Below are 13,939 nucleotides of genomic sequence, written 5' to 3' on the forward strand. Positions count from 1 at the left end.
GTGAAGTGGAAACAATTAATTAGACACTTCCGTCAAGTTGTGAGACCTGAGTTTCTTCTGACGTATACAACTTTCAAATAACTTCCTGGAATTCAGCCAGGTAACACTTTCAGCGACCGCCGATATTTCGGCGGGAGAACACCCCGCCATTTTCAAGACAACTGCAACGGACAGGCGACGTACATGCAAATTTCAAACCTAGGTTCTAGGACTGATGCAGGAAAGATAACACATACACTCAACACCAGTGCCACCAAAGATAACCAAAGTCAGAGCTATTGTAGTCTCACTATCGATAGCTCTGAATTTGGTCATCTTAAGTGGCACTAGTGTTCCGTGTGTGTGTTATCTTTCCTGCTTCTGTCCGAGAACCGAGGTTTTAAATTTGCATGTACGCCGCCTGTCCGATGCAGTTTGCCTTGAAAATGGCGGGGTGTTCTCCCGCCGAAATATCGGCGGTCGCTGAAAGTGTTACCTGGCTGAATTCCCAGAAGTTATTTGAAAGTTCTGTCTAGTTCTTTGTGAGTTTAGTAAAGCTGTAAAGGCTGCATTCGAAGCTACAGACATGCGTACTCAACTGTGAGAGTGGCACTAGAGAACTTGTGTGTACAGAATATGATTGTGCCAGCGGGTTTTTATCGTTTTCTGAAAGGTTTAAATCATGATGGGCTTTGCGTTTCGGAATCAGAAAACTCTGAAGACTGTCTGCTTTCTGGTCATTTGACAAAAGAGAGCATACCGAATGAAACTTGAACGGAAACATCACTGACATCTTACCGCACGCCTCTCCACTTCACCCCTCCGACGAATCATTACTAATCGCATCTGAAGAATCAACTACTCAGTCTGTGAATGGAAGAGGGTTTGATGAGTCACATGCCAGGAGTAAACAGGCTGCACTGCTCGATGTGGCTCACCAGAATTACTACTTTCTACAGAGTTACTGTTTACTGCAGCATTTAAAATTACGCTTAGTGCTCAACTAAAGTGAGTACTGGCAACTAATACATTCTCATAGCATCTTGCAAGCGGTTGATGTGCAGGCCGACAACAATAGCTTGAAACCAAGTGTTGCCACTGGCACTTTCCCTCATTGGTCGCCCAATTTCTGTTAAGTATGTTAATACACGATAGCGCTCGCATGAATCAAAGTAACGACTTACAAGAAGAGCTGTGGATTCGTTTTCAGACACCTGGAAAAATGGAACTCCTATGCGCAAGTGCCGCGCGGGATTAGCCGAGTGGTCTACGGCGCTGCAGTCATGGACTGTGCGGCTGATCCCGGCGCAGGTTCGAGTCCTCCCTCGGGCATGGGCGTGTGTTTGTCATTAGGATAATTTAGGTTAAGTAGTGTGTAAGCTTAGGGACTGATGACCTTAGCAGTTAAATCCCATACGATTTCATACACATCTAAACATTTTTTATGCGCAAGTGCGACGTAGATTTTCAATGATAAGCAAAATTTGGATCAAACATCCAGAAATGCAAACCAAATGCCTGGCTATGATGAAGTACAACATTTCTATCTGTATTAACCGCCCTGTCTGGAGGAGAAACACAAACGTAGAAGAAACGATGACGATCGGGCATATTGCGTATCCGCACATAGACCAGAACTTAAATTCGAAAGCGAATGCTGGAGATTTTCTCAAATGACTGTGTTAAGCAAAATTTGCTCTGCATACGATAACTAACGAAAAAATCAGCAAATTGCACTGCATTACACTCTTCCAATCATTAATGTCATAAGGAATAATTTTTGAGGCAATTCCACACTTATACCGAAACATGCTATATGGATACCGTCTTTGTGTCATATGCAGGAAATTATTTTAAAAAACTTGACTTATTAACAACCTCACAATACATTGAGTCTCTTGATAAATTTAAGTGAAGAACCAGACAATCGGAAAATAATAGCAGTATTCATAAAATAACGCTAGGACTAAAAATAGCCTAGACTTTCCGTAGGTTAACTGTAGCGTTCAACAGAAAGAAGCAATGTTTGCAACTATAAAAACATATCTGGATATCTCTCTTGCGAAGTAAAAGTAATGGTGGACAAAGCTTTAGAAACAAATTGAAAGAATTTCTGTATGAGAACTGTTTATGCTTCACAGACGAATTACTGAATGGTTATTACCGTTGAGGACATCGCTAGCGACACGTATCGCTGGCCAGACAACAGAGGAACACCTGCTAGCGAGTCAAAGAGAGCAGTGCACTGTTAGTCATTATATGATGTAGACATATTGAAGTATCGTGCTTTGTGAATAAAGCATATTCGCTATAAACAGTGTCGGCTCCGTTATTAGGACGTTCTCCGTCATCCGGTAGTGAAATACATCCATAGTTTTGACCCCACATCAACCTTGAAGTGGGTTGAACAAGTTTTCGTTAGAATCGTTTTACTGCACATTATCAATTCGGCCATCTTTTGTTGCCAATATAGCTCTGCCAGCTCCACGGAACATCGCATCTGGGATTAACGCGAGTAAAGTGTACTGACAGTGCAATTACTGGGTGTACCATCGACCTGTAATAAAACATGAGTTTACCATGGCTAAGAGTGTAATGTTAACAACCAACACAATTCCTACTATGCTATGACAATGGCGGCAAACAGACAACTTGTTGCTGTACTTCAAACAGGAACCTACCGCAAATTTACAATGACGTGCACAAAAGTAGCAAGCAGAATTTATTTCAAACAGTGATGAGCTTCTCGAGCCATCTCGACACCCCCACCACGTAATGTGACTGGACATTCACCAATTCCTGCGCACCTACACAATTGGATGGGCACTACGACAACTCGGGAGCTGTGTTTCCTACCAACCCACGATCTCGGCAAGGTCTCTCGTTAGTGATACCTGCTTGGCCTACGGTAACTGGGCCACAATACCTTCCTCACAGACTCAGCTCCCAGCTTAAACTGCAACCGTTTCGAGCAAAATGGCCCACTTCATGGTTCGCCACTACTGAGTATGTATTCAGTTCGTTCCGCATATCATATGAAGATACTCATTTTGACACCCTCATTTGTCATTTGGTAAAACACGTTGGCCTAATCAGTGACGTTATATTAGCACTGCCTACCCGAAACTAGTACGACGCAGCCAAATTCACACTTTTACGACGGTTCTCATGGACAATGGTTAGCGACAGTTGAAACAAGCTACCCATGACGGGCAGTTGGCTAATACAATGCCATATCAGTTTTGGCGATGACTTCGGGCTACGCCTAACATAAACCTCTTGCAGGATGCTGCCCTTCGGACACTCTTGGCTGTTAAAATTCCGCCATAACTACATCTGGCAATAATATCACACAAAACTGAATCCCTGGAAAAAGCGGTTTGCTCTGTTGGACAGAATGTTTACAGTGCTACTGCACTGCTAGAAAATTGACACCACGAATAATTCCACACCACACAATATGCGACCACAACTGGGCTCCCTGCCAAGCGCCCCCACTCGATTCTCCACGACTACGCACGATGAGGACGTCACCACCCAACATGTCAAAAGAGCAACTGGCGGCCCACAGACCACATCAACCTTGCAACAAGGCCACAGCACCTCAGACACCTCAAGGTCGTAGCTATGTTTGTACCATTTTCAGTTAGGCGCCATCACTCGTAAATGTCACGTCTCATATTCGTTCCTGAACTCCAGATGCAGGCTGCAATAGGTGGGCCGGCTCGCATTGTACTGTCAAGGGCCCCGCAGTCACTACAGGTGACTCAAGCACACACCCCTTCAACCACACATCTGGGAGGCCAAGAGTACATCTTTTGCCTCAATGAAGGAAAGAACTTTTTTGTGTGCACGCCAGATGTGACATTAGCACAGTACCAAAGGAGAGCACATCAACATTCGACAAATAATGTCAGCACTACAACTTCAAATGGTTAATAATTTATGGATCTACCACACACAACTTACAACTGACTCATTACCGACTCACATGGACCCTTTATGCCACAGACGTGACAGAATAGATAGTGGGAACTGACTTCCCGAATCACCTGCATCTCTCTGGACATACAATGTGCTTCACTTCTGCACCGCATCCCAGGACTTTTCGCTCTGACAACCCCATTCCTACACAACACAACACGCTGACCATCCATGCAGAAGGACGCCTACTTTGAGTACATTAACACCCTGAGGCAGTGTCTAACAACGGAAGAAAACTACTGCCGGCACATCAGCTCTACAATGGCTGCTGTGCAGTTTCTGAAGCACTCCGCAAGAACACAGTTCTCTGAGGACTCATCTGTTGTACTTGCATTAACACACAAGCACCTCAAGGTCATCTCAAGCACCTGCTACTCTGACGAATGTGAGAGAGAGCACTTGGCCTTGCTCTCACCGGACAACCATGCACCTCCACCCACATATCCAGCAATTACACGGCCAACGAATCAGCACAACCAAAGGTTAGTGCAGCAAACTCTGCCTCGACGTGCAGCGCTTTAGACAAAGATTTCACAACCCTCATTACTCAACCTCACACAAAGGTGTAAGCTTGTGCGATACGTAATTAACGGCATGGTGCACCGTATACTATCAACCGCCGGATCGCCAGTACATCACAAGGTGTACTAACTGGCCTCCGCTAACTTCCGTGCCACTAAGGTGATCATTGATGAACTGTTACAGGCAGGCATAGTTCACCGTGCAACACCCATGGGTGTCGCTGATCAAATTAGTAACGAAGAAAAATGGAACCTCCAGACTGTATGGTGACTATAGTCTAAGACGGCTGCCTGGTATCCAACACACACGAGTTCATGCACTCACTAGTGGGTGACACTTCATTCAGTGCGACTGACTGTAATGAAGATTACCTACAAATCCCCACACACCAAGACAATATCATTAAAATTGGGATTATCACACTGTTATGTCTCTTTGAGTATCTTTTCATGCCATATGGGTAGAAGAATGCAGCACAGATGCGGCAGGTCTTCATTTATGGGATACTTCTTCGGTATGATTTCTGCTACGCCTATTTGGATAACGTTTTCCATTTTTCAGCTATTCCCCAGAAGCCAGAACTGACACCTGGAACAAGTTCTCACTGCCTTAAAAGATGGAGGTGCGTTGATCAATAAGGACACTGATCAGTTACAGAAGACATACGTTACCTTCATCTGGCACATAGGTGCCTCTGCAAGGATCAGACTGACCCCAGACCTAATCAACAACGTAAGACAGCTTCCCCTTCCCTACAATTATGATGAGCTCCATCGATTCTTAGGAATTTTGAACATTTACCGGTATCATCTGCCACAAACAGTGGCTTTAGAAGCAACCCTCACAAGCGTATTTGCAGGATCTACCAAGCAAGGTAGGAGGAGGACTGAGTGGACTGCAAACATGAAGGATGAATTCATAATAACGAAGGATTGCCTTGCACGTGCAGTCGCGTTGTCCCATCCCAATCCAGACACTCAACTCACAGACATCACTGACACAAGCAACACTGCTATTGGCGCCGTACTGCAACAGCTAATGGCTGGGGAGGCACGGCCCATTCTAATTCTTCTCATGGAAACTTACATCCTCTCAGTCCAAACAGCCACTCTTTGACCGAGAACTTCTTGTCAGTGAGTGAGAGTGAGATACTTCTGTGAAGATACTGAAGGATGACAGACCATAAACCACTTGTCGATGCCATACAGCATCCGTCAAAGGACACCAGCCCCTAGAGCTACCGATATATGGATCTTGTTGCGCAGTACACTATGGATTTCCGCCACCTACACGGGGCTGGCTATTTCATCGCTGAGTATTTATCGTGAGTGAACGTCATCTCCTTCCAATTCGATTATGAGAAGGTAGCCATCGACCAGTGCAACGATGCAAGCATCGCAGAACTGATATGAAAAGACGCTACCGGCTTACAGATCGAATGCCCCAGTCCGGTGACTGAAACGACGATCCTTTGTGGCATCTCTCTCAACAGGATATGGCCCTTCGTGCCACAAACAATGTATGATGCAGTTTTTGACCAACTCCACAGCCAGTCCCTTTCAGGGCGTCAGACCGCCAGTCTGTATCATTATAGAATGCTTTGTGTGACCCAGCATCAAGAGACTGCCACACCTGGACACAGGCATGTGCACCATGCTAATGTGATAAAGTCGGAAGACATGCATAACCATGATTACGTCATTTTTAAATTCCAAAATCTCGCTTCTGCCATGTACATACTGATCTCGTTACCTTTCTCCCAGAGCCAGAGGGCTTCAAGTATAAATTCTTAACGATAGAGTGCCCCAGTGGAAGGAAGTGGTCCCCCTCAGGGGCATCACAGCAAAGTCTAATGCCTGTGCCGTTGTAGAAATGTGGATAGTGCTTTTCGGCGCAACAGGCGTCATAACTACATATAAGCGTCAGCAGTCTGAGTTGGAACGGTTTGTCACACTGTGTAACCTCTCTGGAATCAATGCAATAGCTCTACAGTCTGTCACCCCCGAGTAATGGGCTAGTCGAGAGGTGGTATAGGATTCTCAATGTCACCGTTATGTGCCATGGCAGGTTGTGAACTGAAGCATTAACATCGGTACTATTCGGCCGGCGTCTGAACCACCTTCAAGTAGGATTTTCAAATGTCCGTCACCGAGATACTATACGTAGAATCTCTGTTACTTTCTACAGATTTTGTTCTACCCATTGAAGACCCGGAGCAAATGGACCTACCTGCACTGGTTCAGCAGGTAAAGGAGCACATTACACATATCCAAGTGCCACCTCCCGTCCACACTTGGGAGTCCAAGGTCTTTGTAGACAAAAAGTGGTTCGACACTATCAACACATCATGCTGTAGGATGACATGGTCCAGCTGATGCTGCAGCTGCGCCGGACATTTCGAATTTCTCAAGAGAGGCACACATGCATCTGACATTCTGATAAAAGGGGATGTACGTAAAACTGGTCAAAAATTTTGAAATTTTTTTGGCACCAGATAGTTCTGTAGTACGTTAGAAATATTGCCTGCAGCTTTCAGAGTTTAATTTGTGCTACAAATGATGTAAAAGGTATCTTGTTTCAACCCAGGCGCAGTGACATGTCTCCTTTGCTCCACGAATCTGTTATTGTTTGCGTTATTTTATTATTTCCTGCCATCACAAAAGACATCTGTGAGCTCATTTAAGATGCGATTAATTACGATCTATTAAAGAAATCTACACGTGTTGGGACACACTACCTGAATGCAAGCTATAATAGCCTCATTTTGAAGAAACACCTGGAGATAAAATTTTGTGTATCTACTATTGCTAAAATTTACTCATATGATGCTTGTCTGATGTTCAGCGATGGTAACAATCCAAGAGCCAGGACCCTTTTGAGATTAGGATTTGATTCAGTTTGCTTCACAGAAATCTGTTGTAGAAGACTGATGTGCGTAATGTTAGTCCTGAAATGTCAGCGAAGGATATTACCAGAAAGAGCATGCGAGAAGGCTCAGAACAGAAGAAAAGAGGTACATCAAGACCAAAAAGACCAAGTGTATGGTCATAACCAACATTAAGCTACTTGTTTCTGGCATAAATGCAACATTCATTTTCCAGTGTATAAGGAACATTTTCTGCTGAACCATTGCATATAAAAAGGTAAAATTTGCTGCAGGCTTCATACATACTACACCATAACTTCCCTTGCTGCAAAAGTGTCAACATGCATCACTGTCAAATTCATTTAAATTTATGTGAAGTAAAAATTGCTACATATTACGCACATAAATTCAAAAAATTCTTGTGAGAGTTCCTAGACTGATATTAAGAAACTGTTACACAGATTTGTTTATCTAACTAACAAGAACAGCCCATTAAATTTTGAAAGTAAAAAGTAAAGAAACCACTGAGAAAATGTTCCTCATGTGATTCAATGTTTTCTAAAAGTATACAGCAGCAGCCTGATCTAATTATTTGACAAAAAGTTGAAACTACACATTATAGTCAATAACATAATGACAACCTGTGCAAAATTTGCTTCAATTACCTCTCAAACAGTAAAACTTACATTAGCTTACAGATGTCCATGTATTTTCTCAAATGTCACCCCTGAATGAAAAACCAACGACTGTCTGAGTTAAACGCTTGAAATTAGCATGGGTTCTCCGGGAGAATATCGTCCTGAATGCCACAAAACGGCGTCTACGACCAGCAACTACGCAATGCGTAGGCGGCCAACCCCAATTCGGTACACCCTGTTACCATTAGATTCGCCCTCAGAGACTTCAACTCGAACGACATTACCGTCAAACTCGTCGTTAACGACCTATGCATCTCTGTCTGCAAAGATGATACTGTAATACGGAATGTTGCATATATCCGTCATACATACTACCCAATGACATCGACTGCGCCTCCGTATCATCCCGCCTTTCACCTGCCCGAGCGTTCTACCACGATCGCCATCTACTCCTCCCCGACAGGCTGGGGCAGATTTTGCTGCAGAGACTACCCAACTGCCGCCACTTCCTTCATCCTCAGCCACACCACCAGAGTGCCAGTACGCCACCTGTTAGCCTATCAGCCAGCAGAACCACCAACGCCACACACAACACGACTATGAGAAGCGGCCCAGCTGTGTCCTGCATTGCAGCCAGCCATGACACGGCTTCTCACGCACACCTGCGCACTCCAATGCTGCCAAACACCGACGCCGTTCACATTTCTCCTTCACCGCTCCTCACTACGGTGGGAGGGGGGGGGGGAGTTGATAGGGATATCGTTAGCGCCTAGCGCCACGCATCGCTGGCCAAAGAGCACAGGAATTGTTGGCGAGTGAAAGAAAGCATTGCATTCTGAGCTATGACAGATATAGACTTGTTGACATATCGCGCTTTCTGAATAAAGTATATTCGTTATTACCAATGCCAGTTCCGTTATTGGGACACTCTCCACTATCTGGCAAGGTAATACATCTATATACCTATATAACTAGGGATATAGCTTTTAAATTTTAAATTTTGTAGTTTAAGATTAAATTAAAAATCTAGTTACGTAAATAGTCAGCACATAGCCGTGTTTTCAAGGAGAAAATGTATAACATTTGTAAACCTACTGACTCGTTCCACACCATAGCGAAAAGTTGTAAATATCTTCTACGGAACATTCACGTAAATAAACTACTTTAGACTAACTAAACTCAAATTAGTTTCAAAGTGTACCATTTCGTCCCAGCTGTTGATTCCGTTTGGTTGTTTATTAGTGACGTGTGTGTAAATGAATATTGCCCAATTGACAAACATCATGTTAAAATATGTAAGTAGTCTACATAAAAAACAGACTAGGAGAAAGAAGAGGGCTAGTAACATAACATCAGTGTCCCATAAGTACAAATTCGTAGCAGAGTCAGAATGACATCCATCCCAGGTGAAGTAATGGAAAGCAGAGTAAGATGTTTTGATATGAGACGATGGTGAGATCATAAATGGATTCCAAATAAGCTGGAAAGTTGTAAATATGAGGACTCTTAAACACACGGATGACGCCGGTTAGTCTGCCTTCGATCCTTGTATTAAGGGAATCGAACTGAAATATACTGAAAAACGACTGGATCTGTGGTAGAATTAGATATTGTTGATGGTAGTCCAGAATTAACCATAGGATTACAAAATGTAGTGGTAGGACATTTTTGCTGTACGTTTCTGACCTGTAGATAAGAAGAGTGGCATGTTTTCTTCACAATTTACACTTGCAGTAGTTACGATACAGAAATATGGTTCAAAAATGGCTCTGAGCACTATGGGACTTAACATCTGAGGTCATCAGTCCCCTAGAACTTAGAACTACTTAAACCTAACTAACCTAAGGACATCACACAACACCCAGCCATCACGAGGCAGAGAAAATCCCTGACCCCGCCGGGAATCGAACCCGGGAACCCGGGCGTGGGAAGCGAGAACGCTACCGCACGACCACGAGATGCGGGCACAGAAATATGGATATTATGCGTTTCAGTGATATTAGTAGATCAGATCTGTGACTATATTCGTGACGAAGACGAAATTTGATTCAACGAAGCCATGGTAACGTTCTGTTCAAATGGTTCAAGTTGCTCTAAGCACTATGGGGCTTAACATCGGAGGTCATCAGTCCCCTAGACATAGAACTATTTAAACCTAACTAACCTAAGGACATCACACACATCCATGCCCGAGGCAGGTTTCGAACCTGCGACCGTAGCAGCAGCGCGGTTCCGGACTGAAGCATCTAGAACCGCTCGGGCACAGCGTCCGGCTAACGTTCTGTACTTAACATGCCAGGATACGTTTGGATGACTATGAAACTTTTATATATTTTACCTTCATTAAAATAATTGCTTTTATGTGAGATACTACTAATGTGATTTATGTAAAAATCTTTGCTTGTTATGTGATAATGTCTCAAAGTTCAGATTGTGAGTATCTATGTGGCTTTCTAGTAAACCTAAACTCACTCCAGTTGTCGACCTCCTTGTTTTGATCCGTGACAACATTCGTCTTCTCCTCGTCAACGAAGCCCTTGTTCTTGAGCTGTATCAGCAGGTGCATGAAGTCGTTGCGTGTCACGCTGTTCTTCTCGCGGTGCTCCACGGTCTCTCTCACCATGTTTCGGAAGAATTTCGACACTTCCTCCGTTCCACCACCAATCCTGAAAATAAGAGCGAAATCAACACATCTGCAGAGACGTCTGTTGCGGTAAAGTAAATGCACATACGTTCTTCATTTCAGTTAGTGCAATAAAGTCGTCTCTCGAGATATCGAAGTTCAAAAGACCCAACGGAAACTTATAATAATTGACTTTTCGATTTAACTGAAGTTTGACTGATTAATGTGGAATAAAAGTGAAGGTCGAATAATGGACCTGTAGTTTCGGTAGCATTCGTTCTTATTTACAAAAGGAAATAAAGTAGCAACTGAACTCAAAAGATAGTTGACTGTTAACCTACTCTGTTACTTTTAGTTTATTTTAACATTTGAAACGAAAGATACCTATATATTGCTCTAGTCTGAGACTACTGTCCTGAATTTGCCACTAGAAATGAAGCGTAGTGCCTCATGAGACGTCGAGTTGTCTAATGATTGCAAGGCTGATTTCGGAGACAAAACGTCTCATTCTCGGTTCTTGTGCCATTTTTCTGCCCCTGGGGATGTTGACTTATACCTTACACTAATTACACAGCTTAATACGGGATGAACCCGAACTCTCTAGACAAAATTTTGGGGGCTGTTCGAAAATATTTTCTGAGCATTTTGGTGTAAAGGACTCGTGGTCTTCGGAACTCTATACCTGGTAATAGTGTTTGTTACCCTAACACAAATTCACAAGTAATGTCGGACGGATACAGGAATGCAGTGAATCAACGCTACTAGCTGTGCAAGGATTTTGAATGAATTTAATATCCAAAAAAATATTTTTGGAGCAGATTAAGCCATCTTCCACCTTACTTGGATCATCAATCAGTACTAATGTATCTGGGCCACAGAGCAGAAAATCCTTAATTTACAGTTGAAAAAGTTCAACAGCCTTCATATGCGACCTTGTTGTGCGATATTGGACATGAAGGTCTTTCAGGTCCGTACATTCGTCGCGATGAATGCGGTGAGGCAAACGAAAATATTTTCAGCGTGAGACGCAACGGGCAACGTTGCACATGAAAACGAATAAAACCTTTCCGCCTTTATATCACTGGTATGACACGAAACGCCTGGGTGATTTTTACACAATAGAAATTATACTAGAAAACAGAGCCTGAACACAACGGATAAGCTGTATCTTGCGACAATGTGTCCGAATACTCGAGCTTCATCCAAAATTTAAACTGGCAGGAGCCATACAGCTGTCGACAAGTCACAGAAACAACTTGTTGCGTGTTGGTTTTAATTAGATTGAGTTACCAAAAGTCATGGGAAGGCATTGGAAGTGCATTTGTCTCCGTAGAGTCCAGCTAACAATGGGTTGTTGGCGTCCCACATTCAAATCGACCGCGATGGGGCTCAGTAGATCGTCTACTATGGCTGTGCCGAGGCGATGTGACGTCAGTCTGTCAGTCACTTGTGGGTGTCCTGTGTTGCACTGCTGAAGATCCACGCTAGACAACTTTTGACATCGGAAACCCGAATTCTTAAGTAAACTTCGATATGCGAAAACCCATCCGTCGTACATCCGTTGTCGTCCCACGTCAACCTGTGACTTGGTATCACATCGCTATACACCTGTCTGTAGCAGACTACCTAAATATCGTGTCTGTACATGCTCCTTTCGCCCCACGCAGCCACAACAATCGGGGACCATACATGGCTTATCTTCTAATGCGCCAACTCTTCCCGTGATTATAGTCCACACACTTCATATGCGAAAACATCTATTTTAAAATAGTTTAGTAGAGGGACATTACGTGTGTTCGGGAGTTACGTATCCTGCATCACTGACTACTTCTGCAGGAAGAGGAACCATACATCGACCGGTCATATTAGTGCTCCCCATAAGCATCATTGACGTTAACGCCGCGGAATGGTGGAACGAAGAGATTACCTATGCAGTCTGTGTTCCGGCGTAACATCTAGCGCCGGCACGTCGGTCTGGAATGTTACAGCAGAGAGGGCTGTGAGACGACGTCAGCCATTAGAACGCTGACTAGGACGAGACCACGATTGGAGTGACATCAACGAAGAGTATATTGTAAGTAGACTGTTTAGGTTTTTACGTTGGTAACGCCATGTAGTGCTCTGTATGAAAATCGCTGACTGCGCTGTGTGCAGTCCGTGGCTGGTTGGACTCTTTGTTGGAATATTCGCTTGTGTAGTGTTGGGCTGTTGGATGTGAACAGCGCGTAGCGTTGGGCAGTTGGAAGTGAGCCGCCAGCAGTAGTGGATGTGGGGAGAGAGATGGCGGAGTTTTGAGAGCGGACGATCTGGACGTGTGTCCGTCAGAAAAAGGAAATTTGTAAGACTGGATGTCATGAACTGATATACAGGGTGTTACAAAAAGGTACGGTCAAACTTTCAGGAAACATTCCTCACACACAAAGAAAGAAAATATTTATGTGGACATGTGTCCGGAAACGCTTACTTTCCATGTTAGAGCTCATTCTATTACTTCCCTTCAAATCACATTAATCATGGAATGGAAACACACAGCAACAGAACGTACCAGCGTGACGTCAAACACTTTGTTACAGGAAATGTTCAAAATGTCCTCCGTTAGCGAGGATACATGCATCCACCCTCCGTCGCATGGGATCCCTGATGCGGTGATGCAGCCCTGGAGAATGGCGTATTGTATCACAGCCGTCCACAATACGAGCGCGAAGAGTCTCTCCATTTGGTACCGGGGTTGCGTAGACAAGAGCTTTCAAATGCCCCCATAAATGAAAGTCAAGAGGGTTGAGGTCAGGAGAGCGTGGAGGCCATGGAATTGGTCCGCCTCTACCAATCCATCGGTCACCGAATCTGTTGTTGAGAAGCGTACGAACACTTCGACTGAAATGCGCGGGAGCTCCATCGTGCATGAACCACATGTTGTGTCGTACTTGTAAAGGCACATGTTCTAGCAGCACAGGTAGAGTATCCCGTATGAAATCATGATAACGTGCTCCATTGAGCGTAGGTGGACGAAACTAAAATGAGCTCTAACATGTAAATTAAGCGTTTCCGGACACATGTCCACATAACATCTTTCCTTTATTTGTGTGTGAGGAATGTTTCCTGAAAGTTTGGCCGTACCTTTTTGTAACACCCTGTATACAGGGTGAGTCGCGTAAGACGTAACACCCCCTTTATTCCGGGTGCGGTTTTCGGCGTATCATAGCGGACTATGGGGAACAAACGTTGGTACATGCACAATAATCACAACGTTTATATTGACCGAGATAATGAGGCAAGTGCATGTTTTTTAAATGGGACGCTATACTTTTTTTTACCGTCATTCGAACG

General features: G+C 44.0%; 1 protein-coding gene across 1 annotated transcript in view; it reads right to left on the reverse strand.

Annotated features, from left to right (window-relative positions):
* Positions 1–13,939, reverse strand: part of LOC124615627 (probable cytochrome P450 6a13) — an 89,405-nt gene that overhangs the window by 21,996 nt on the left and 53,470 nt on the right. Inside the window, exon 5 of the mRNA XM_047143633.1 lies at positions 10,462–10,655. Within this exon, the coding sequence (XP_046999589.1) occupies positions 10,462–10,655 (194 nt within the window). The remainder of the gene's footprint in view (positions 1–10,461; positions 10,656–13,939) is intronic.

The sequence above is a fragment of the Schistocerca americana genome, chromosome 5 (genome assembly GCF_021461395.2).
Source record: "Schistocerca americana isolate TAMUIC-IGC-003095 chromosome 5, iqSchAmer2.1, whole genome shotgun sequence".
NCBI classification, from domain to species: Eukaryota; Metazoa; Arthropoda; class Insecta; order Orthoptera; family Acrididae; genus Schistocerca; species Schistocerca americana.